The 25,564-nt window shown below is 44.7% G+C and overlaps 1 protein-coding gene across 8 annotated transcripts in view; it reads right to left on the reverse strand.

The window, feature by feature from the left end:
- NR2C2 (nuclear receptor subfamily 2 group C member 2) overlaps window positions 1-25,564 on the reverse strand; it is a 100,511-nt gene that overhangs the window by 8,769 nt on the left and 66,178 nt on the right. For all 8 annotated transcript variants that reach the window (XR_007148899.1, XM_047843599.1, XM_047843579.1 and 5 more), the window contains 11 exons: window positions 19,104-19,304; window positions 16,627-16,729; window positions 13,632-13,811; window positions 12,358-12,505; window positions 11,494-11,587; window positions 7,836-7,969; window positions 6,726-6,903; window positions 5,483-5,604; window positions 4,537-4,676; window positions 1,888-2,025; window positions 811-916 (listed from right to left, as the gene is read on the reverse strand). Coding sequence is in view for 7 of the 8 variants with exons in the window: in XM_047843599.1 (XP_047699555.1) it covers window positions 811-916; window positions 1,888-2,025; window positions 4,537-4,676; window positions 5,483-5,604; window positions 6,726-6,903; window positions 7,836-7,969; window positions 11,494-11,587; window positions 12,358-12,505; window positions 13,632-13,811; window positions 16,627-16,729; window positions 19,104-19,304 (1,544 nt within the window). In the remaining variant the exon portion in view is untranslated. The remainder of the gene's footprint in view (window positions 1-810; window positions 917-1,887; window positions 2,026-4,536; window positions 4,677-5,482; window positions 5,605-6,725; window positions 6,904-7,835; window positions 7,970-11,493; window positions 11,588-12,357; window positions 12,506-13,631; window positions 13,812-16,626; window positions 16,730-19,103; window positions 19,305-25,564) is intronic.

The raw sequence follows: 25,564 nt of genomic DNA on the forward strand, positions 1-25,564 counted from the left end.
ATTTTGCTCCAGTGTTTATTTTGAGAGGACAGGGCGGGGAAGGGAATATTAAATAGTTTGTCTGACATGACCTCAGTAATTCATGGAGTTTCCAGTGGGTTGGAAGTGGTCATGGGGAAAGAGCTCCTCCACTCCTTGGCTGGAAAGCCTGCCAGGCATCCTGCCCTATTTCAGAACTTTCCTGTTCAGTTTTGCATGACAAAGGCTCACATGTATATCTATGAGTATATGTGTATATACATGTATTTGCTGCCCAATCATTACAAATAATACAAACTAACTTTTTTACCTAAAAAATGGGAGTTCAAAAAAAATCAGTTTATCTGACGGCAAAATTACTATTTTCTATAACCCACTCACTCCTTTGTAGAGGTCGGGGTCGGTTTCTGTCAACAAAAACTTTGCTATCACGTACGCTAGCTTGGCCTCTTCAGTGGACGCAGACCACGGGGGCACAGCTGCTCTTCTGGACAAAGGGAATCTCCGTGAGAACTACCGTCTGTGCACGATGTGAGCCTCGGAGGGAATTACACAGCAACGATTCCAAACCCTCATGTTACAGAAGAACCACCCAAGTTTCCACCTGCAGTTTACCCAGCAAACACTGGAATGGTCCAGTATTCCTGCCCCTCCCACCTAGCACTTTCCACACACTGTTACCATCCATGAAATGCAAGAACTAAAGTGTGATCAAAAGGAGGCTTCACCGGGCTGCCAGACGTGGAAAGGCTGACAATTTATATTTGTGACTACAGATCCAGCTGCACCCCCTCCTGCCCCACAGCAAGAGTGTGTATCTTTGCGCCTCACCGGTACGTGTCTTCCGAATAGGTTTTCTGAACGTAGTCCTGCAATTCCATCTGTGCCTTTTCTTGGAATTTTTCAATCTGGCTTGTGCTGGTCAAACCTGGATGGTCTAAAAAGAGAAAAGTACCCCTGAATTGCCTTGTGTATTCTGAAAGCCTCGCTTGCAGACTTCTTAGTATTTTTAATTAAGCCTCTGGCAAATTTCTCAAGTACAATGTAGATTGAACTCTGAAGGTGGATCTGGTTTGGATATTACTGTTAAAACATTAGTTTTTGCTCAATGCTCTGCCAAGGCCTGAGGGTTTCCGGGAGAGGGCTGGGCTCCTGAGTGGTCACACCAGCCTCACCAGCCCCACCTGGCTTGGTTTGGACATCTGGCTTGGAACTATCACATGAGATTAGAAATTATCATTACTTTCTATGTATTTAATACATAATTTCTCCCATTTTTATTAGCTACTTTGTTGTTCATGAGTGGATGGCTGGGGAAGAAGGGAGGGAGTTAGCGGTGTCCAACCCTGCTATCGAGTTCAGCAGTCAGCCTGAGTGACCTCTCTGGAGGCTCCGAGACAACAGCCGAGAGGGGGGCAGTGAGGCCAGCCAGTCAGTCCTGCTGCCTCTTCTTCAGCTGCTGCTACTGTCCTCCAGGAACAGGTAAACTTGTGCAGTTTCAGTCTATACTGGAGGACATATGCTAATACAAACTAAAAATTGGCAAAAAGGAAAGCAAAACAAATCAAAATGAACAAAAAAGGACATTGGACAGTAGTATACTACTCTGTTTTGTATGCTGAAGTCTTGTTTGGCCAATGGTTTAAATTAGGATACAGAATAGATCTATTCAACATATGAAGTCAAACATCTGGAAGGCACTATGGCATATGTCTTTGGGACTATAAAAACAATTTAAAAGAACGTTATATGTTAGCTAGCAAAGCACACCTTTTAGGAGAACATTCTGTCACATACAATCTGGCAGGGCTCTCTCTACATGGCTGACAGCGTGACAACATGTTCATGTTCAGAAATATCAGTAGACATAGGCGGAAAACTGTTGTGAGTCACCACCACATATCTTACCGGGGCTAAAGAGAACTATAGCTTTAAGGTATGCATACTCATAGCCATCTATATCCAGCTTCGCCATACTGTTACAGAATTCCTGAAGCTTCCAGATGTGCTCCATGACTTGCTTTATCCGGTCTCCAGAAAGTTTATCTACAAATCAACATCACAGATCCTCTGAGAAAGGCTGGTAAGAATAACAACACAAGCTGCTTTGAGGAGCCACAGATTCAAAGAGAAGAGAAAATAATTTCACTTTTTAATGGAAAACCATTTACCTTAAGATGGTTAACAGCCTCAGTTTCCAGGTGAAGGAGAAGTGACAATAGGTACCCAAATTCCACTCTGCTATGTATGGTGTCTCAGTAATAATCCCCCAGACCAGCGATTCTCCCTGGCCCCACGTTGGGCAGCAACTTTGGCCTATAGGCACAAACTGGTAACTCCTTTTATTCTGTGCTTAAGACCTATAAGTCAATTCTTAACAGTGGTCAGATTTTCTAAGTCTCTGCAGGCATTTAATAAATGTTTACGATATGACCATTAAATGTCGACATTTTTTAGTTGTGGAAACAATTGTGTGTTTTCCGATTTAATCTTCATGGTAGTATTTGCTGAAGGTATTAGTATTATTACACTCAGTTAAAAATAAAGGAAACCAATCCTCATTTGTGAACAAATCTAACTTAAAATCAACAAAATGTTACAGGGTTAAAAAAAAAAAATCAGCTTTACGTTACTAGTCCAAAGGAGTAACTAGAAAAACAAAGGTGTGACTAGGTAACTCGAATTCCTAGATAATCAAACATCTGGAATGCCTAATGAAAAGTGCAGCTCAACTGCAATTCAGTATCAGGTGTAGATTTTTAGTGTCAGTGCTGAATCCTAGGTGTGCTCCCTCAAGACTATGTCTTTGATGTACTATGGACTTCCGGCAGGCAGAGGGCTATCTGCACTGGCTATCTCCTGTCCTGACATGGCTGGGATCTGACCACCAAATGTTAGGTAGTTGCCACAAATCTTTCTGGAAGAGAGTCACCTTCGCTCATGAGCAGCAGCTGGGTATGCAACTGTGTCCTGGACTAGGGGGTCTGCACGACCCTTGTCTGTGCTTGGCTCTTCTGCTTGCTGTTTCACTTGGGGCAATCCAGGGACCTTACTGTGATAATAGTCTCTCTAGGATTGTGAGAATTTGTTATATGGGGAAGGGTAACCTGTTACGAGATAATAAAAAATCTGTCTGTTGGTCTCTGCCCCCAGTTTCTGGCACAGAGCTCCTGAAACCCTTGTTAATTTCTAAGTGATAAGAGCACTACCACGACATCTTATTCTAATATTTGTCTTTGACCCTGTTCCTGACAAAGAGCTCCTAAAACCCTTGTAAGCTCCTATGTGTTAAGAGCACTAGGATTCATCTTTTGAGGTGAATCTATGGGGCCTGGCCCCTGGAAAGACTAAGGCATGCCGAGAAACTTGGAATTTCCAGCCCCGTCCCTCATCCTCCAGAGTGGGGAGAGGAGCTAGACACGGAGTTAATAATTGATCATGCCCACATGAGGAAGGAAGTCTCCATCATAAAATCCCAATAGTATGGGGTTCAGAGAGCTTCCAAGTTGGTGAACACACACACACCAGAGGGTGAAGTACCCCAAGTCCACGGGGACAGAAACTCCTGCACTTGAGATTCTCTCAGACCTCACCCTATGTATCTCTTCATCTGGCTGTTCATCTGTATCCTTTATCATATCCTTTTAAAAAGTGGTGAACTTAAGTGTCTCCTCAAGTTCTGTGAGCAACGCTAGTGAATGAATCCAACTTGAGGGCTGCTGCAACCTCTGATCTACAGCAGGTTGGTCAGAAGCACAGGTGATAGCCTGGATTTGTGTGTGTGTATTGGGGACAGGGTCTTATGGGACTGAGCCCTTAACACCCGTGGGATCTGACACTATCTCTGGGTAGACAGTGTCAGAATTGAATTAAATTGTAAGACACCCACCTGGTGTCACAGGGAATTGCCTGTTGTGGGGAAACACCTCCACACATTGGTGACTACAAGTTCCAGAACTGAAGTGCTTGGGGAGTCTGGGTGGATCAGTTGGTAAAGTGTCCAACTTCTGATTTTGGCGCAGGTCATGATCTCATGGTCGTGAGATTGAGCCCTGCATCAGGCTTCTCGCTAAGCATGGAGCCTGTTTGAGATTTACTCTCTTTCCCCCTCTGCTCCTCTCCCCTGTGTTCTCGTGCTCTTTCTCTCAAAAAAAAAAAAAAAAAAGTGTTCTGTGTGAGTAGTAAAGGAGACATGCAGGGAAGAGAAGCACAGTAGGGAAAAACTGGGTTTTTCTTTCACCCCACAGGTGAAAAACTAGTTTTTTTCCATGTATGCCTGCCAATCAAGATGGAAATGTAAGATTATGCTGGAAACATCACCAAATGCCTATGTATCAGGAAGTTGGCAATTTTTTCAATTATCTTTCTTTCGCCTTTCATATGCCTTATAAGATGACAGACGGGTGGAAATTTAAATGTTCTCACTGGTAAAGGTCCTAGGACTTAAATGTTAAACTACCTTCAGCCTGTGGATGCTGTGGGACACTGAGGCTGGCCAGTTTGCAAGGAGTCAGCTTGAACCGAGATGCAATCCCCCACAGCCCAGCCCAGCCCTACCTTCCTGGATGCTGTTCTGCAGGTGGTTGACAATAGCCGCCAGGATAGTGGAGAGACTCATGACCTGGGCACACTGGGCGAGGCCGAGGGTGAAGAGCTCGTTCCAGCAGGCCCGCACCAGGCTGGTGTTGCAGTCCTGCCTGGGGACAGAGGTCAGAGTGGGTGTGGGTACATGCTGGCATTCTCCAGGGCCCAGTTTGCCCCAAACAAGTCGATTCAGCAAGTGTTTCTTGAAGGTCTATGGTATGTTCAGGACCATTCTCTGAAAACACCACTGTCTGTGTGAATCTCTTAACTAAAGTCCCTCTGAGGATAAACTATTCTCTTAACAAAGACTCTTTAGACTTCAGTAATGAGAAATCTGAATGGGTATGACTAAACTGGCATCTCCTACAGCCTTCTAAACTCACAGTGGCCCTGACATGGCTGTCAGAAGAGGCTGCAGTGATCCAAGGGCTAAGAGCTAAGGGGGTGGGAGACACACCCTGCAGACAGAGAACAGAGGGTCTGCAAACCCTGCAGGGGAGAAGCTGGCACTGGAGACAGGAAGAGGCCAGCCACGCCAGCCTTCAGCCCTGTCTTGGATGATTTATACTCAGGACAGCATGGCTACCATGCTGCAAACAGTATGACCCTATCTGAGGAGCTCCTGCTACTTGTCTCAACATTTCAGGATGACTCCTGCCTTTTGCTCCACTCCATCCCTGGCTCCCAGCACCAAGTCCTTGGCATATGGAGAAGGCTGATAAAAGTTTGAGTAACACCGAAATAGTGGCAACCATGGACCTCGGCTACCAGTCCACTTAGTGTGTTTAATAAGAAAATCAGGTCACTTGAATGAGATCACAGGAACAAACTAGAATGGCCCTCAGATATCTTCTGGGCCACTCCTAATGAGGGGAGGGCTCTTGCTGAAAGATATGCACAGAGAGAAAAGGCCACTTACCCAAGTGCCTGAAAAGCTGGGATTGACCTGGCCCAGTGCATGGAGAGGAAAAGTAGGCGGGACGCTGACTCGCAGATGTAGTGCACATTGAGGTACTCTGGCATTGGGCTGGGCATGGTGAGCTGGAGAAGAAGAGGCACACAGCACAGGAGGTGACAGAGAGACAGGTCAACATGAATCCCTGTCACATTTCAACAACTGTGACACTTGAGTTGTAATAATCTCTAATGCTAAAGCTCCTGTGCAGACCCATCCTTATGAAACCTGTGTCCTCTGCAGCGGGGGGCTGGCACCAACACCCTGTGGTCTCTTGCCCAATGAACTCGGGCCTGATGGCCCTCAGAATGTGGTCAATGATGGTGACCTCCCAGCTCAATCACACACAGACATACTTTTCAACTTTTGCCTCAACTAAATTGCTATTTGTTCTAAAGCAATTCCATTTTGAGCTGGAGGTTAAAATCTAAATTGAATCTGGGAACAGGGGTCAACTTCATAGCTAGTGGGCATTTGGTAGGTGGCCTCAGGGTAACAGTGAGTGAGAGCTGAAAAGAAACCCATATGGTGGGAGGACGAGATCCCATCATCAGAATGCTCAGGCCTGGGCTCCAGAGCTCCACTGTCCAGAAGGGGCATTAATGCCTTTGATGCTGGAATCCCACTGGTGACCTATATTCTTGGCACCAGTGGGCAACTATGAGCAGGGACCCAGTCTTCCTAAGTGACTGGTCAGGCCTCTCTAGTCAAGAGCACTCGGGGATAGGAAGACACGGTCTGTAGCCCTAGAAACTGAGGAGTGTCTTTTGGAAGCAAGGCCATGGAGGAGCCTGTGGGGAAGACTAATAGCTCTTCAAAGTTCTGTGGCTAGCGATGGCAAGTGGTCAGGACCAGCGGCTAGGAATGAGGGCTGGCTGCCTGCATGCTGAAACAGACAAAGGTGCCTGACTGAGCCTGTGCTGGAGCTAGGCCATCCTAGAAAAGGCAGAGCAGTCCATTAAAAACCCTCGACGGTCAGCACCTTGTCAACCCCTCTTGGCAAGGACAGGCCACACCTGCTTCAGGGCAAGTTACCTTGAGAGCCAAATGAGCAAAATGGAGTGAAAATGCTTTTTAATGAGAATACTGTTCTGGAACACCAGGTCTGGATCAAAAGCCACAACATGAAAATGAGCTTGCTACAAGATTTTGGCTTTACACTGCAGGCTGGGAGGCTGGGGCATGTGGATAGGCTGAATGCACTCACCTTAAATGTGACATGAGTATCTGAAAGGAGGGGCCCTTCGACCTCGATGATGGGTGTGGACTGGTCTCTGCTGATGACGTGGATGCCGCCTCCTCCACTGGCATCTATGCCATCTGCTAGGCTCGGAGGTGAGGAGCTGTCTGTGGTATTAAGTGCTTTAGCTAAGGTATCAAATGCCCTGTGAGCAAAAATGAAGCAGTCAGTGGTGTGAATCCACAGCTTTTAGGAGGATCAGAACTCTAGCTGAGACATAATCTAGAAAAACCATGCAATGGGGAAAAGATCATTAAATTCTACCTGCTGGGGGAAGGGATGACAAAGTTTCTGCGTACAGTCCATACATCATCATGGGCACTAAGCTATATATTATTTAACACATAATTTCTATTTTTCACACTACTCTCTAAGGTAGAACCCTCCCCATTTTATAGATATGAAAGCTGAGGCCTGGAGATGTTACATAACTCTTCTAAGACCAACCACCCAGTAAATGGTGGAAACAGAATTCTATCCAACTCGAATCCCATCCTCTTTGCTATCAGACTGCAAGAGATCATGAGGCCCGGGGCACTTGTGTGGCCTCCAGCTGTACATCTGCCCAGCCTGGCAAGACAGGCAGGGGTGACCAGTCCCACAGGAAAGGAGCAAACACGAGAGCCTATGGAGAAGAAACTCTCTGCAGCCGGTTACGGATGTCCAGGGCCAGCTAACGCTAGTAGCTAACACCCTGATGGACTTAAGCTTTAGACTATTTGGAAAAATAGGCTAAAACAGAAGTGGGAAAGGGGATGAACTATTAATATTTACTCAAAATAACTAATGCAAGGAACACCTGTCTATTGAAGGGTTTTCCCTGCTTCCACTCAGTCACTCCATTTCCTTTTTCATTGTTTGGAATGAAAAGCAACTTTGATTGTTTTATATCATGTAATATAAACGAATCCTGGTTCCCATAGTTAAAATGTGAAGGAAGACAGATGTGCAGGGACACTGTGACTTTACCATCCTTGATTAAATACAGGGTGGGTGTCAAAATGCTGCCGCCAGCCCTCACAAAACAGCAGCTAAGTGTGCACACTGGGCAGAGCCTCCACCCTCATGGGATCATACCGAGTAATCTCACTTGCGGACTGGTCCTCCGGCTGCATTTCCGAAGCGTCACCATTGTTAAGGGACTCACTCAAGTTGGCAAGGGAGGTTACTACATTTGCCAGTGTGCCCAGAGCTCCCTGGCTTGTTTCTGCCTATTAAACAAAAAACAAGAACATTAAAGATGAACACAAACACACACATAAAAGACTCTCAGGCCAATGAAGGTATAATGGTAGTTTAAAAACAGCATCTATGGGGTGTGAGCTCAGCATGGCAGCAGGAGGGAGAACTTTTTGGTGAGGGGAGAGTTCGGTGTCTTGACTGCGATGGTGGTTACACAAATGTACATATAGTAAGGTAACAGAAAACAGACATATTAGACACTGCCAAAATTTAAACTTCTGTGCTTCAAAAGATATTAAAAAAGTAAATGGGGTGCCTAGCTGGCTCAGTTGGTGAAGCATTGGTTCCTGACCTTGGAGTTGTGAGTTCGAGCCCAACGGTGGGTGTACAGATTACTTAAAAATAAAAGCTTAAAAAAAGAAAAAAGTTATTAGGAAAGTAAAAAGAAACCCTGCCCTTCCACACACAAAAGACAACCCAGAGAATGGGAGGAAATATTTGCAAAACACACATCATACAATGGTTTAGTAACCAGAATATCTAAAGAACTCTTTCAAGTCAAAAATAAAAAGATAAAGCAGTCAGTTAAAAAAAAAAAATGAGCCAAGGATTTAGATATTTCTTAGAAGAGGACACACATGGCCAATAAGCACATGAAAAGATGCTCAACATCACTGGAAATGCAAATCAAAACCACAATGAGATACCACCTCACACCCAACAGGATGTTTATAATAAAAAGACAGGTAATAACAGGTGCTGGGGAGGATGTGTAGAAACTGGACCCTCATACATTGCTGGTGGGAATGTAAAATGGTGCAGCCACTGTAGAAAAGTCTGGCACTTCCTCACAAAGTTTAAATACAGAGTTACCATATGACCAGCAATTCCACTCCCTAGTCATATACATGAGAAATTAAAACATACGTCCACACACACAAAATTACCCAAATGTTCGTAGCAATATTTGTCTATTCATAATAGACAAAAAGTAGAAACAACTCAAATGTTCGTCAGCTGAATGTAATGGATATGTAAAATGTGGTTTAGTCATTCAAGGGCTTATTAATTGGCAATAAAAAGGAACGAAGTGCTTGCTGACACACGCCACAACATGGATGAAACTTGAAAACGTTATGCCAAGAGAAAGAAGCCAGTCTCAGAAGGCAAAATATTGTATGTTTCCATTTATATCAGAAAAGTAGAGTATAGTCAGAAAGTAGAGTAGCAGTTGGTAGGGGAGGAGGAAGTGACTGCTTAATGGGTGCAGGGTTTCTTTTGGGGTGATGAAAATATTCTGGAATTGGGTAGTGGTGATGGCTGTACAACCTTGTGAAAGTACTAGAACCACTGCACTGCACTGTAACACTAAAAGGATAAATCTTCAGGTATGTGAATTTTATCTCGAATAAACAAAAAAAGAAAAGCAGACATATTTGAACAAATAAATCAAGGTATGTATAAACAGGGGTGCCTGGGTGTCTCAGTCGGTAAAGCATCCGACTTCCGCTCAGGTCATGATCTCGCGGTTTGCGAGTTCAAGCCCCGCGTCGGGCTCTGTGCTGACAACTCAGAGCCTGGAGCCTGCTTCAGATTCTGTGTCTCCCCTCTCTCTGCCCCTCCCATGCTCATGTTCTGTCTGTCTCTGTCTCTCAATAATAAATAAATGTTAAAAAAAAAAAAGATGTATAAACAAATGTTTGTTGTATCTGGTTAGAAAAGTAAAAAACCAGAACAGTAGAAAAGATCATAAGCAGAGAACTAACAAATCACCGAACAACCATATAACAGAAGGTTGTGCAGCTGTTAAATGATGCAGGTTGTCATGACAGAAAGATGTGTTGAAGAGAAAGAAAGCTTAAATGAAAAAAGAAAAAGATCACTCCCTACACACTGTACCGGTGCTGCATCCTGGTTCTGATACCATCTTGCAGTCTTGCCAGATAAACTGCTGGGAGCAATTGAGTAAAGGGTACAGGGGAGCTCTGCAGTATCTTTGTGCTCGCTCAAGGTACGTTATTTTGAATTTTAATCTTTCAAAGTGGAAGGTTTAAAAAACAGATTCTGAAAATAGCTCCCTTTAGGTGCTTTGTATATACTCCGTTATTCATGAAAAACTTCCACACCACAGAGGAAGGAATAGGTAGGAGCACACGTCTGACTCTGCAGCTCTTTCTCTTAACTGCTACTTAAATACCACAGTTTGTGTCCTTTCTCTTCCATCCAATGACCATGACTAGCTCCTCATTTACTGAGTGTCACTGCATGCTGTGTGCTTTATAAAACTAACTCAAGTTTCCCAGCACCCCTGTGTCGGGGGTACTGAAGGAAGCAGAGATGTAGGAAAGAGGGCACATGGCTCTCAAGAGCGGTGCTGGGCTCCCAAGATAGCAGACTCTGGAGTCTCTTGGTTCTTATTCTCAGTCTCTGCATGGATGGTACCATGGAACAGTGCTGTGAAATCCCTTGGTAATCAGGTTTTAAGGTTATTTGGGCCTTACTTTCAGGCTTCTGGTTTCTCTCTACCCCACTATGCATCAATCACTGTCCTGAATGGCTACTGGGTGACAGCAGCAAACTGGGTGTGATTCCCATGTCACATACATCACCAGTGCCCAAAGACAGGAAGCTCAAAGCCTGGCATAAGGGCCAGAGGATGGAAAGCTGCTGTTGGTGCCAGCCAGCAGCTCTCACTGTTGCCTTTTCTTTCTCAAAAAAGGATGTTCCTAACGTGCTGAGTGGGCCCAGCGATGTGCATGTGAATAGATGAGAAGGAAGCCTTGCAGGTAGCGTGGCTCTGGCTCTCAGGGCAGTAGCCATGTCAGCACTGTTACGAAGTCGCTCCTTTTAGAGAAGAAAAACCGGACTTCAGCCATGGCGCGCTGCTACTTCATCATCACTGGGTTATATTTCTCATCTCATAGTTTCTAATGTAATCAGTTTCCTTGCCTGGATAAAACCTTTCTCCTAAGTTATCTTCACAGGGGTTAGCCAGCTCTCTCTCTCCTGGAATGACAAACACCTCTGTTCACAGCAAGTTAAATTCCATATGGCTGATTTGCTTAGTTTTACAATTGTCAGAATCCTGCCTGAACTTCCTCCTGCAGGTCATCTAATAAAAAGGAAGGGGGTGGGTGTGGATAATTTAACAGTGTGTCAACTTCAACCAAAAAAAAAAAAAAAAGGAACTAGCAGCTTCTGCCAAAGGCCATCTTAGAATAAGCAGCCATTTCCCTAGCATACCAGTAGTTTGCCAATGTGTGTACTGAGGTGGGGGGTGGTTAACTCATTTGAGAGCCACTGAATTCTCACCAAACTGAACTCTAGATCCTGACATGTTACAATGACTATAACCAGCCAGTCCTGAGTTTCCAAAAAGTCCTCAACATCCCTAAAATAAATCACAGATGGCTGTATAAGAAGTGAGGTGAGATGCAGAAGGCCATGCTTTCGAGGTTGTCTCGGAAGGCCAAGAAGGTGGGTGCACAATTCCGAGAAGCAGTCTGCACAGCAACAGAAAGATGGAGAGTAAGGCATAAGTAGAGAACATCACCTTGGAATCCGTGGCCAGGAGAACTGTACCATCCTCGCGTATCAAAGGCTGTTGGATGTTCACAAGCATCCCTGGATCAAGAAGACCTGTTTGTCTATTTAAGACATAAAGAAACCCAGAGTAGCTTCCAACATTTAATGCACAGTATGATCATGCTGCATTGCTCTGTCCCTTCCACATCTGCAAAGCTGTCTGAAGAGCACAAAAGCTCTAACTGGACTCAGCCACTGAGTGACTAACAACCCCCCTTCTCTCTGCAACGAGATGCACACAGAGCTGGGCCTACAGCCTGAAACAGGATGCCACACAGACACATGTCTCCCCGCTCCCACCCCTGCTCCCCCAAGCTTCCATGATGACCACAGACAGTGACTGCTCTTTTAAATAAAGTTAACTTGATCTTCAGAATATCACCAAGGAATTCTCAACTCTAGTTCTTGCTAGGATAGAGTTTGGATTTCTTATTTTTCTTTTCTGTTCTTTTTCAATTAAGTTCAACAGATTACATGAAAGCAAAAAGACATATAAGTTAACTTGTGGCACTATTTGAGACTACCTGAGGACTTAGGCCTTTTGTCTATACTGCAGAAAAACTCCATCTTGAATTGAAGAGCAACTGTTTTCCTGTATGAATAACTACAGGACATAACCTGAGCCCCTGATGCAGGAGAAATTCTGACCCCATCTTAAATTAGCCATCCTCAGGCCTATCCACAGGTATGACTGGAACAGCTCCAAAAAGGGTAGGGTGGGGCAAGACAAGGCTGAAGGCTGTGGCAGCATGCAGGGAGCCAAGTAAGCACCCTCCAAGGGACAGCTCAAAGGCTGATAGCAGTGTGACCCTTTACCAAAACAGGGACTGACCTTGCTCCATCTTTATCTGCCACAAACGTGGGAGTGGCTATCAGAGGACTTCTCAGGTCCTTCCGGATATAGATTTTCTCAGTTGAAGCAGCACAATTGCTTGGTTTCTCCCGTTGTACATCAAAGGGCTTCCGTTCACTCTGTACAGCTTAAATCACAACATAAATATTCACATTTAGAGGAAAGAGTCAAGTTATTAAAAACTACATCTTTCCAGGCAGCTGGGCGGCTCAGTCGGTTGAGTGTCTGACTTTGACTCAGGTCATGATCTCATGGTTTTTGAGTTCAAGCCCCATATTAGGCTCTGTGCTGACACAGTCCAGAGCCTGGAGCCTGCTTCGGATTCTGTCTCCCTCTCTCTTTGCCCCTCCCCCACTTTGAACTACATCTTTCAAAGTAAATTTAGGGGTTTTCCTTAGTAAGTTTGTTACTACAGGGATGATAGGTTCTGGTGCTAGACACATCTAACTCCATTTTCACAGTGGACTTTTCAGCCAAAGAGGTGAAAAACTCAAAAGCCAAACGATACGATGTTAAATCCAAAGGGCTAAAGAGGGTAAGCACTGCCTGCTAAGACAGTTGAGCACGGCATTTGTATGGCCTTGTGGGGGGCCCACCCTGAGGACTCTGGCTTTTCTCTGCCTGCTGCTAACAAAAGGCACTCTCTGGAAGAGAAACACCCATCTTCAAGTTGGTCCTTAACAGAAATCTTGTCTAACGCACGTGTCAGAGAGGAAGCATTCCAATGTCGAACTCAAACCTGCACAGCTTCTGCAAACTGTTTAATGGGGTGTTAGTTTTCTACAACACTAGCAGTCTCTCCCTTTAGCAATCTGGCCTAAAAGGAGTATACAGGCCAGAAAGAAATGAAGAAAATAAAAACCTTTTTAACAGAAAGAAAGGATGAACCCCAGATCCAATATGTAAGTAAGAGGGTCCCATTTCACAGATGAGGACCCTGAGGCTGAAAGCAGTGACATGTCTTCCCCAGTCCCCACAGCTCCTACGTGACAGAGCTGGGGTTTGATACTCCACAGCCTGTGTTTACCCCACTGCCCTGTGTTGCATCCCGATTTATCTGGAGGTTTCCAAATACTCCACGGGAAATGACCAATCCCAGCAGCATCAGTGCTGGAACACCTAGCTGACCCAGAAGGGAAATAAAGTGAAGCCTCGGTGGATATTTTTCTCTTAGAGTATTTTAAAGCCAGGTAGAGAAACTTCACTTTCTCTCAACTTGCTAACTCAGGCGGCTTCTTATTATTGTTACTCACATTCCATTTTCATGCCCATCTCTAAGCATTTTTTCAGCCGGCAAAACTGACAGCGGTTCCGGTGATGTTTATTGATGATGCAGTCTTGGTTGCTCCGGCAGCTGTAGGTCAGGTTTTTCCTTACGCTCCTTTTGAAGAAACCTTTGCAACCTTCACAACTGACAGCCCCATAGTGACGGCCTGAAAGGAGAAAGAGTGTGTGAAGCAATTCACCAAGAGAAGAGGTGATCCGCCACAGGCCCTGTTTCTAAGGTCACCTTCTATCAAGGTGACTGGCACAGTGTCAGACACCGGCAGCCACAGGACAGCCACAGGCCCGAGCATTAAGCATGGCACTTAGGTTCTTCCCATAATTTTCCTATAATCTTTAAAGTAGCCCTGTAAAGTCATGATGGAAAAACAGGAGCTCAGATAGGTTAAGTGACAGCTGGTAAACGGCATGACCTCAATGCTTTTAGTACACAGAGGACCTAACATGCAGGAGGAGCCCATGGATAACGGCTGAACCAGTGTCCACTTGGGTGCATGCACCTGGTCCTGGCTCTGCAGACCTGGGCTTGTGACACTACCCAGTGCGCCTATCCTGCTGACAGTGGCACACAGCAAACACCTGCATGACTTTTCTAGCACATAGGGTCCTACTCCTCCTCCATTTACTCCCTCTATGTGAGTCTTGTCCTGGGTCCTGGGGAAGCACAGGGGCCGTGACTGCGTAGGCCCAAGGTGAGGGAAGGGTGCATGTCATGTGGTTCACTTGGGTTAGGTATTCAGACCCTTTTGGAAACACAGTTCTAGAAATGCGTTTATTACACATGGTTCTTTTTTTCTAATCTTGTTTACTTTGGGGTTTCTAACTTCTAATGACGAAGTTTTTAATGACATTAAAAAGAGCCCCCCATCTCAGTTACCCTTCCAATTTCTCCACACACATCACACCTCATTTGTTCCTAGCTGGGACTGACCATGAAACTCCCCTGGTTTGGTCTTCTCTAACCCAGTATCATAGCTACATTGCTGGAAAGGATCATCACTGATGGCAGCTACTGAGTGAGTGTCCCACAGTCCTAAGCTCTCACACGCAGAGCCATTCCAAGTGTGTATTTGGAGGGTCTCAATTTTGTGTCTTTAGAATAGTGCTAGGGGGGTGCGCCTGGGTGGTGCAGTCGGTTAAGCGTCCGACTTCAGCCAGGTCACGATCTCGCGGTCCGTGAGTTCGAGCCCCGCGTCAGACTCTGGGCTGATGGCTCGGAGCCTGGAGCCTGTTTCCGATTCTGTGTCTCCCTCTCTCTCTGCCCCTCCCCCGCTCATGCTCTGTCTCTCTCTGTCCGAAAAATAAATAAAAACGTTGAAAAAAAAAAATTAAAAAAAAAGAAAAGAATAGTGCTAGGGGCACCTGGGTGGCTCAGTTGGTTAAGCATCTGACTCTTGGTTTCGGCTCAGGTCATGATCTCACAGTTTTGTGGGTTCAAGCCCTGCATCAGACTCTGTGCTGGCAGGACAGAGCCTACTTGGGATTCTCTCTCCCCGCCCCTCACCCACTCTCTCTGTCTCTCTCAAATAAACAATAACAAAAAAAGAACAGTGCTAAAATTCCTGTGTAGACATCACTTTTCCTTCTTTTCAGTGTATTTCCTTAGCCTCTCTAGACTTTAGAGTGACCTCTAGTATCTGGAGACTGTGGCACTGGAAGCCTGTGACTAGGCCATTCCTTTAAGCCCAGAAAGAGACTGACAAATGGGGAAGCCAAGCAGATTCTGTGGGCCTCTTCATTATGTTCATGCTTCATTCATTTGTTCAAAAGTTTGCAGAATGCCTCTTCTTGCTGAGCCAGGAGACAGGATATAGTGGTCTATACAAAAGGATGATGAAGACAGAAGCAGCACTGGCTTCAGAGAAAGGGAAGGATGGGCTGGGCTTTGCCCTGTTCAAGACAAGGGGTGGAAACAGAGGCAAGGCACCCTGGCAGAGCAAATGATGCCATGAGCTAGGAGTGGAACTGCAGCTTCTGACCTCTGTGGATGCTTGCCTGGGCTGTCTTCCTAAGATGTTTGGTCCATCCTTTTTTAGTTTTAAACAGGATCACAAAGTGCCCAAAGTTCCTAGGAATTCTGTTACCATAGACTAAAGTGGAGCCAATCATAAAACTCAGGCCTATGGCCCTAACACAGCTGAAAGAGTATCTTATTAAATACTTGTCCATCCTTTGATCGTTTTGTCAGCACATTCACTAAATACTTCTCCATCCTTCCTGCTCACCTCACCTTCTACAGCTCACTGGTGTTAGCAGGCTGAATTTTGAACTTTAGGGCCAGACATCTTCTCTAGTCTCCTTGCACTCACATCCTAACCACAGAAGCCCGAGTTCTTCCCCAAAGACACCATGGGTATGGACAGTAAACTCGCTGGGCCCTGGCTCAGGAGTTTACTCCCTGGAATGGAGTAAATTACATCCATTGGTGGGGATGTAAATTACATTCCCACCAGCTGGAATGCTTCTCTTTTACCCAATGCATACACACTCAACCTCCAAGTCTCACAGAACGTGACTGCCGCTGGGGGACCTTGCCTGACCCTGGGGCTCCAGCCAGAATTGCGTGCTTACTCCTCCATTACAGCAGTTACCACACTGGGTTATAGTGAGGGGATGACAGAAGATGATGAAGAAGAAATAGACAAGTAACACATCTTGTGAAATAGCAAAGCACTGTGCTGATATTACCTAGATTAAAGAAACTGCTTTCTTAGTAGTATATAAATATATAACTAAGATTTACAACTCACAGAAACAGTACCTTGACTTTTTCTTTTGATTCTAATAATCTGACAAGTTGGTTTGCTTATTTATATTACTACCCCACTAAGAAAAGTGGAGTTCATGTTTTGAAACCTACAAATCCTACAGAAAATGTTCTCTCTCTGGTAATTCCCCACTCCCACCCCCAACTGGTTCATGACTTTGGACCATGAAGTGCACCTATAATCTAGGATTACTTACCAGAGGCTTTGTCGCCACAGACTACACAGTACTCTACCACCTGGGGCCGCTGGACGTCAGCCTTCCCCAGCAAACGTTCCACACAAGCAGAGTCCGTGACGATCTAAGAAGAATTGGGAAACAAGCAAAGTGCTGATTAAAAATCAGATCGTTAAAGCAAAGTAATGTTTAACTAGAAATTCCTAATCTTGGGTTTCTAAGCAGGAGAACCTTGGGCAGAACTGGGAAAATCCCACTTGACACTTAGCCGGATATCCAGAATGGCTCTGTTGCTCACCTAGACTATGCCCCTTCAGCTGTGGTGGTGGTGGCAAGGGGTGGGGGGATGTGTGGTTTGTCCAAGGTCAGACATTGATTTTCACTGGTCTATTCTCCTATCTGGCTAGCACAACCACCCAGGATGGGGAGCCCCACGTGGGAAATCACATGCAGATGCCTCAACATGAAGATACTGCAGGTCTTTCTGGCTGCTTCTCCATTCCCATGAAACAGCTTAGAAGTATGCAGAGAGGTATACTGGGCAGTGAAATAATCAAGCTTTATTAATTAAATAAGTAGGTCTCTTCTTGAGGCAGGTGGTGACCTCTGAACACTGTTATTTCTTCTTCACTTGTACATGACTTTCTAGGTGACAGTGTTACTCATCTGGAAGAATACTGTAACTGACATCAATATGAGAAAGTGAAAAATACCTGTTATTAAATAACGTACCAACCGTAACCCTTAACATGATTTCTGTATGGTGGGAATATATACAGCAATTATATAGAATGACTTCTTAAAAAACATGCAACAAAATCAACAGCCACCTTCCCATGAACAAGGAGTAGTCTAAATAAGCAGCGAAGAATTTTGATTTCAGATGATCAGCATGTAGTCTGGGAAAGGAAGAGGTAGTATTTACTAACTGCATTAGGTGTCTCAAAAGCACAGTTCTGAAAGCTGAACATAATTTGTGTCCTGAACCCAGCTCTATCAGAAGAAAAAAAAAATCATTCCCTTTCCTTATTTTTCTCTACAGCAGAAAGTCCCCCCGACCCCCCCCCCCCCCACTCAAAACATGGATTCTTAGCAGTATTATTCACAAGGGCCAAAAGGTAGAAGCTCCCCAAACATCCAACAACAGATGACTATATAAAAAGTGGTCTATACATACAGTGGAATTTTTTTTTTTTTTTTTAACGTTTATTTATTTTTGGGACAGAGAGAGACAGAGCATGAACGGGCGAGGGGCAGAGAGAGAGGGAGACACAGAATCAGAAACAGGCTCCAGGCTCCGAGCCATCAGCCCAGAGCCCGACGCGGGGCTCGAACTCACGGACCGCGAGATCGTGACCTGGCTGAAGTCGGCCGCTTAACCGACTGCGCCACCCAGGCGCCCCACAGTGGAATATTATTTAGCCTTAAAAAGAAAGGCAATTCTGACACAGGCTACAACATGGATGAACCTTGAAGACATTATACTCAGTGAAATAAAATAAGCCACTGCAGAAGAAAAAGTACTGTAGAAATACCACCACTTACATGAGGTCCCCAGAATACCAAAGTCATAAAGACCGAAAGTAGGATAGTGGTTGTCTGGGCTGGGGGAGGAGGAATGGGCAGTTAGTGTTTAATGGGGACAGAGTTTCAATTGGGGAAGATAAAAAGAGTTCTGGAGATGGGTGGTGGGGATGGCTACACAATGTGAATGTACTTAATGCCACTGAACAGGGCACCTAAAAGTCATTAAGATGATAATTTTCGGTTATATTTTACCATAATTTTTAAAAAATTAAAAACAAAAACATAGATCCCATCTTGACTTTCACTAAATCTGCTCCACGCTTGGCCACCATGAGACAGTGGCCTTGAGTTTGCTTCTCTAAGTGTCAGGCTTGGACATTCAGCGCTTCTCAATAACTCTGCTTTCCGTCAAACCCTTGCTCTTTTTGTTTCTCTATCTGCCCCCCTCCCCATCTCACCCTGCCAGCAAAGGGAGAACCATGGCAGAGATGGAGATGGTGACTGAGGGACCCAGAGGCAGCAGTTCACAGGAGCAAGTTAGGACAGAATGAAGAGCTGGGACCAGTCCTGATGACCTGGATGAGGCTGAAGTGAGCATTAGGAACAAGTCAGTCCTCTCCGGACTGTGGTCAGCCCTAGATGGTGCCCCTAAAATGTCAGGGGCCAAGAACTACTACCGTGCAGTCTTACTTTAGTTAGAAGGATTCTTTAGTGGCCTCAGTGTCAGCTTGCCCATGCCAGTCTCCTGTGGGCCACTGACTTTTTCTCGCTCAACTTCCATTCCATCTGAGCACTGCAGCTGGCTGCCTTCTGGGCCTTGCCCCTCACTTGCGGGTTTTTTACTTTAGCCAAAGCATAACTCTGCCATGCCTGCAGGTCCTCAAAGGAACTTCTAGAGATGGATTTGGCTTCCAAGACAGAGGAAGGGTCAGAAATAAGTGCAGAAACAAATGCCTATCAACAGGCCTCACCTGGATCCTGCCAGGGACGAGGTTGTCTGAGGTGGTGAATATGAGCTGCTTGGCACTGGAGGTCTCCGGGGAAGCCAGGATCACCTTCCCAGTTCCAGCTCCATCTGGGCTGGTCAGGATGAACTGCTGCTTGGGGGATCCGGAGGCGTCCACTGCGGTGACTATCTGGATCTTCTGTCCTGTCTGCTGGTCTGTCACAATCTACAAGACACAACATGGAGGCTGCTCTCACGGAGCATCATGCGACTTGTGTACTTGCAGGTGGTGCTCAAAGCGGTGACTGCCCAATGCCGTCCTGGAGTCAATGCTGGTCCAAGATGCAGTTTCACCAGTGCATGGTGAAATGAGAAAAACAAAACAGAACCATGAGTTTTTTCAGAAACCAATGATCATAGAGCTAATTTTATTTTGGGATGATATCCTTCCTGTTTTTCATTAAAATGCCCTTTAGGGTGTGTGTGGGGTGGGTATTGGATGAAGAGTGTCAAAAGATACAAACTTCCAGTTGTAAGATAACTAAATACTGGGGATGTGATGTACAGCATGGTGACTGTAGCTAACTCTGCCATATGATGTATTTGAAAGTTGTTAAGAAGGTGGATCCTATGAGTTCCCATTACAAGGAATAAACCATATTTTCTTTCTTTTTCTGTATCTGTATGAGACGATGGATGCTAACTAAACTTATAGGGGTCATCAGTTCATAATACATGTAAGGCAAAGCATTATGATGTATACGGTAAACTTACACAGCGCTGTGTGTCCATTATAATCTCAATAAAACTGGAAAAAGAAAAGCCCTTTCTTTTATGAAATGGAGATAATAATAGTAGATGATAGGTTTAACTAAAAAAAAGAAAAAAAAAATCCTTGGGGCGTCTGGGTGGCTCAGTCGGTTAAGCATCCGACTTCAGTTCAGGTCATGATCTCATGATTCCTGAGTTCGAGCCCCAAGTCAGGCTCTGTGCTGACAGCTCAGAGCCTGGAGACTGCTTCAGATTCTGTGTTTCCCTCTTTCTCTGCCCCTTCCCTGCTCGCATTCTGTCTCTCTCTTGCTCTCTCAAAAATAAACATTAAAAAAAAAATCCTTGTCCTGGACATAATAAACTCCAGAGAAGTCCAGATCCTGATTTCTCCAGAGGCTACTACCATTCAGGGGGCCAGCTATCAGAGCCTGCCTCTTCCCAGAGCCCCTGCCTTAACTGCATCAGTTACGATAAAAATAGTTGCTACAGCAAGAGTGACTTCTCATTCCTGCTCATGAAATTTTCTGAAGCTGTTCTACTCCCTGTCCTGCCTTCTTCTAGGCCGAGTGCCCAGCTTGGAGCACTGCCCACCTTCTCCTTGGGGACAGCAGGAGGGCCTCACAGCAAACAGGATTCTTGGGGCTGTTGTGGCTGGGCCTTGGACAAGCGGAGATGTACTACATCTCTGACTAGAACTCAGTTCCTTATACTGTATTTATTGCCAGGTCTGGTATCCACATCTTGATAGATGTTGCCTTGTGACACATCATTCCAAGGTTCAGACAGCAAACTTCTACAGAATCTAGCACAACACCTTTACCAACTATCCAATATGAAAAATTAGATAAGGTTGGTTGGTTCAAAAGCAAATGACATAGGTAAGAAAAGATCCAATTACCTAATATAGTTTACTAGGTGTTCACTATGTGGCAAGCACTATTCTCGGTCCTAGGGATAGGGACACGAATACTATAGAGCTCCTATTTCGTGGGGTTAACCTTCTAGACTTCTAGAAGTCTAGAACAGACTATGAACACTGATATTGTGGAGCATCAGGCTTGCTAGGTGCCTTGAAGAAAACTAAAAAGCAGAGTAAGTGGACAAATCATGTCAAGGGAAAGGAGGTGGGGGAGCCATGTTAGAAGGAAAGATCTCTCTGATGGAGTGATGTTGAGCAAACACCTGATGAAGCAAGAGAGGAAGCCATACATAAATGTGGCAAAGTATGTTACAGGCTGAGGGCACACAGCAAGTTCAAGACCAGAAAGAAGAGCAGACTGGGAACAGGATACAAGAACAAATCCTTAGCTGATGGCTGGGCATGAATCCTGGCATATCCTCATTTCCAACTAATGTGTCAAAAGATCTTTAAGGATAAAGAAGGAAGATTTCAAAGAATGAAAGGAAGTACCTTTCACTGTTACACAGGCAGATTCCTGTGGCATACATACCGAGACTCCCCTGGAAAAGTAAAACATGAGATAGAAAACTTTGTAAGAAGAATTCTTTAAAAAAAAAAAAAAAAAAAAAAAAAAACCTTTCCTACCCAATGAGGAACTGAAAGACCCCAGACAGACTGGTTGACACATACTTCTCTCAGCTGCCACAAAAGGGACTCCTACCTTAGTTAAAAGGTAACAAGCTGGCCTTTGGAAGGCCCTTACAACTTTGAGATCTAGGAGTTAAGTGTTTGACTTCCTTTTCATGTCTATCAAAACTTATCTCCTTCCTAAACTACTTTCCCTGTTACAAAGTCAGATAGTCACGAGGGCGCCTGGGTGGATGTCGGCCGGTTAAGCGTCATGAGCTTAAGATTTGTGGGTTCGAGCCCTGAGTTGGGCTCTGTGCTGATGGCTCAGAACCCGCTTCAAATTCTGTGTCTCCCTCTCTCTCTGCCCCTCCCCCACTCGCACTCTGTCTCTCAAATATAAAAACATTTAAAAAAATTAGAATAAAATAAAAAGAAATGAGAGAGTCATGTGATTGAAAGGATCTTCAATCACCAGCTATAACCAAGGCATGGCTAGTAGAAGTCCTTCGCATGTTCAGAGGTGATGCACTCTACATCTGAGTAGACACAGTAATGGGCATGTTACTACCTTTGCTGCTATTCCCAGGCCTCTTGGTTGAGGTGTGGCAGGTATGGAGCTAGGGCAGGGGTGGGACGTAGGAGTGATGGGGTCTAGACAGGGACAGCTGCTCTTGGTGGCTGTATGTAACATATCCTAAAGCTCAAACTATTCTTTTCTATTTCCCCCCCAAAGGTTCAGGGTCACAGAAGAACCCCAGGGTGACCCTTACACAAACTTTGCTGACAAACACAAGCAGGCAGACTCCTGTTTAATGAAACCAAGGAAACACCGAATTGGGAGGATGTAGGGGCACCCATGTGGCTCAGTCGGTTAAGCATCTGACTCTTGATCTTGATTCAGGTCATGATCTCCTGGTTTGTGAGTTCAAGCCCTGCATCAGACTCACGGCGCAGAGCCTGTTTGGGATTCTGTCTCTCCTTCTCTCTGCCCTTCCCCACTTGCACTCTCCCTCTCAAAATAAATACATAAACTTAAAAAAATTGAGAGGATGTATGCGGACTTATTAAATCTCCTGTGGAGGGGCGGAGAAGAAGCGTTGTTGGTAGAACCAGTGTCCTCAAAAAGAGATGGTTACGTCCTAACCCCCAGGACCTATGAATGTGATCTTATTTAGAAATAGGACTTTGAAAGTGTGATCAAGTGAAGATGAGTCCAGACTGGATTAGGGTGGGCCCCAAATCCAATGACTGGTGTCTTTACTACAAAGCCATGTGCCCATGGAGGCAGAGACTGGAGTGGTACAGCTGTGAGCAAGGAACTCCAAGGACTGCAGGGAAGGACCAGAAGCTAGGTAGGAAGGCATGGAAGGAAGCTTTTCTAGAATCTTAAAAGAGAGCATGGCCCTGGCAAACACCTTGATTTTGGGCTTCTGTGCTCCAGAACTGTGAGAAAATGAATTTCTGTTGTTTTAAGGCACCAAGTTTGTGTTAATTTGTTATGGCAGCCCTAGGAAATGAATATGAGAAGCAAACTTTATTTAATCTCTTCACTTGGAACAAATGTTCCTACTCTCTGCTTATAAACAATAACGAATGGAGGGTAAGGAGGACTGTAATGAGGGAGGTCTTGTTTCCTGTGTGACTCTTAGGCCCTCCACAGCTTGGCTATGCAGTACTGCTACGATGCTTGTTTTGAAAAGCTGTACTTGTTTCAATGTGACAGATATACTAGAGAATAATCTAGGCACAATTTAAATCTTTTGTCTGTTTATGCATGATTTCTCTGAGAAACAGTGTACACCCAGAAAATGACATCCAAGTGAAGTGAGCTAAGTGGGAACAGCCAGCTCTGTGCAGGTGGTATTGCTGCTTTCCCTAGTTTCAGACCACCCCACTCACAATCATTCAAGAGCTATAATCCTCTCACACCCCCTCCACAAGTAAGCTTCAATATCTTTCAAGGCAAAGTGCCATATTGTATTGTGGTCATTATGTGTTTCTTAACTATTTAACATATATAAAACTACTATTTACATTAAATTAAGTTCATACCTGTTTTTTAGGTATGTTCAACAGTTTTTAAATGTTATGCCACTAAGCCCATTTCCCCCCACAAGCCCTATGGTTTCTACTGCAAAATTTGGCAGTGTGGGAATCTTTAGGAACGTATATGTCACATTATTAGCACAGACTACATACTCTACAGGCCCAAGGCCCTCTCTACTTCTACCCTAAAAGGACCTCAATGTGACCTGACTTACTGCCATTCTCCTCCATGTTACCCACTCTGTTCCAGCCGAGCTGGGCTCATGATTTACGTTGTAAAGAAAAACCTGCAAATGGGATAGCCTAAAGGTAAAACCAGCCAATGGATAACTTTTGCTTGATTTCCCAGAGTTTAAAATTTTTATTAATTTTTTAAATTTTTTACTGTTTTTTTTTTTTTTAATTTATTTTTGAGAGAGACAGAGATAGAATACGTGTGGGTTAGGGGCAGAGAGAGGAGGAGACACAGAATCCGAAGCAGGCTCCAGGCTCTGAGCTGTCAGCACAGAGCCTGATGCGGGACTCAAACTCACGAGCTGTGAGATCATGACCTGTGGCAAAGTCGGCTGCTCAACCGACTGAGCCACCCAGGCGTTCCCCAGAGTTTAAAAATTTTAAAAAACTGGTTGCCAACACCTGAAGATAGAGTATTTACCATAAAAACTGGATTTATAGTTCTTGTGACAAGCTGGAAGCTGAGGCCATCCTGGACCTAAGTTCCCTGTGGTTATCAACTGGCTGTGTGTGGCTGCTCCTTCAGATGGGTCATGGGCTCTCTGACTGGCCTTAATCTCCAACTTGACCACCTTTTCCACTGCCACCTGGTCCTGTAAACACCAGTTTGTGATCCTGAAATAGGGCTTTGCAGATAGAGCTGTGAATGGAATGCTCACTCTACTGCTTCCCAACTGGGTCACTGTGGAGCAGTTATATGATTCCTAGGAAAGTGAAGCAATACGTGTGTGAAAGCACTTGGTACACGGCCCAGAACATAAGAGGACCCTGATAAAAGTATTTCCTGCTCTAAGCTCTCACGTACTTCTCTCCTCATTGGGAAGCCTTGTCTTATCCCTTTCATTTCATCCAATCTCTCCCACTGACTACAGTCTTTCATTCATTCCTCAAATGCTTACAAAGAGGGTCTACTCTATGCCATGGGCTTTGCTAGATTATAGGCATTACGGAGATGGCTCTTGCTCTCGCTGAGCTTTTAGTTTAGTGGGAAAGTGGCAAAAACCAAGTAAACAGACCAACCAGTGAACAGTTTAAGTTTATGATAAATGTTATGAGGTTAAAGATCTGGCTGGATGGAGTAGGAGAAAACACAGGCACTTAACCTTTCAGAAAGAGAGGTCAAGGAAGGTTTCTGTGTTAAGGCGGCATTTAAAACAAGATTCAAGGCTAAGAAGGGAGTCGGATTAAGGTTCAGGGAAAAGTGTGTTCCAAGAACTGGGAAATGTTCTGGCACATGGAAAGCCCTAAGAGGAAGGAGCTCTTAGAATTCACATCAGGTCCACGGACAATGAAGGCTCCCCTACAGGGGGAGGTGGGCTGGCCTTGCGTGGAGTCAGGATTTCATTCCACATACAATGGGAGCCACTCAAGGGTTCTGTCCTCCCAAACCAAGTCTTTAGGTTTCTTATTTTATATCTATCTTACATTACACTATTTTTTACACACACATACATTTAAAAATATATAAACTATATAAAATTTGTTAGATTGTTACAAGTCAGGGTATATTAAACATAGCAGGACAATAGTAAAGGTAATTAAATTAAAAGTAAAGGCAAAAACCTGTTAAAAATTTTTTGACCTATGCAAAAAGGTAAATCAATCTTTCACTTAAAAATAAATTTTAAGGGGTGTTCTGGGTGGCTCAGTCGGTTAAGCATCTGACTTCAGCTCAGGTCATGATCTCACGGCTCATGAGTTCAAGCCCCGTGTCAGGGTCTCTGCTGACAGCTTGGAGCCTCCAGGCCTACTTCGGATTCTGTGTCTTCCTCTCTCTCTGCCTCTCCCCCACATGCATGCTTTCTCTTTCAAAAATAAAAATTTTAAAAAATTAAATAAATTTTAACACATATGAGAAGTTAGTACCGCTCACAGGCAAGGATCAAACAACTATATTCTCCATT

The sequence above is a fragment of the Prionailurus viverrinus genome, chromosome A2 (genome assembly GCF_022837055.1).
Source record: "Prionailurus viverrinus isolate Anna chromosome A2, UM_Priviv_1.0, whole genome shotgun sequence".
NCBI lineage: Eukaryota > Metazoa > Chordata > Mammalia > Carnivora > Felidae > Prionailurus > Prionailurus viverrinus.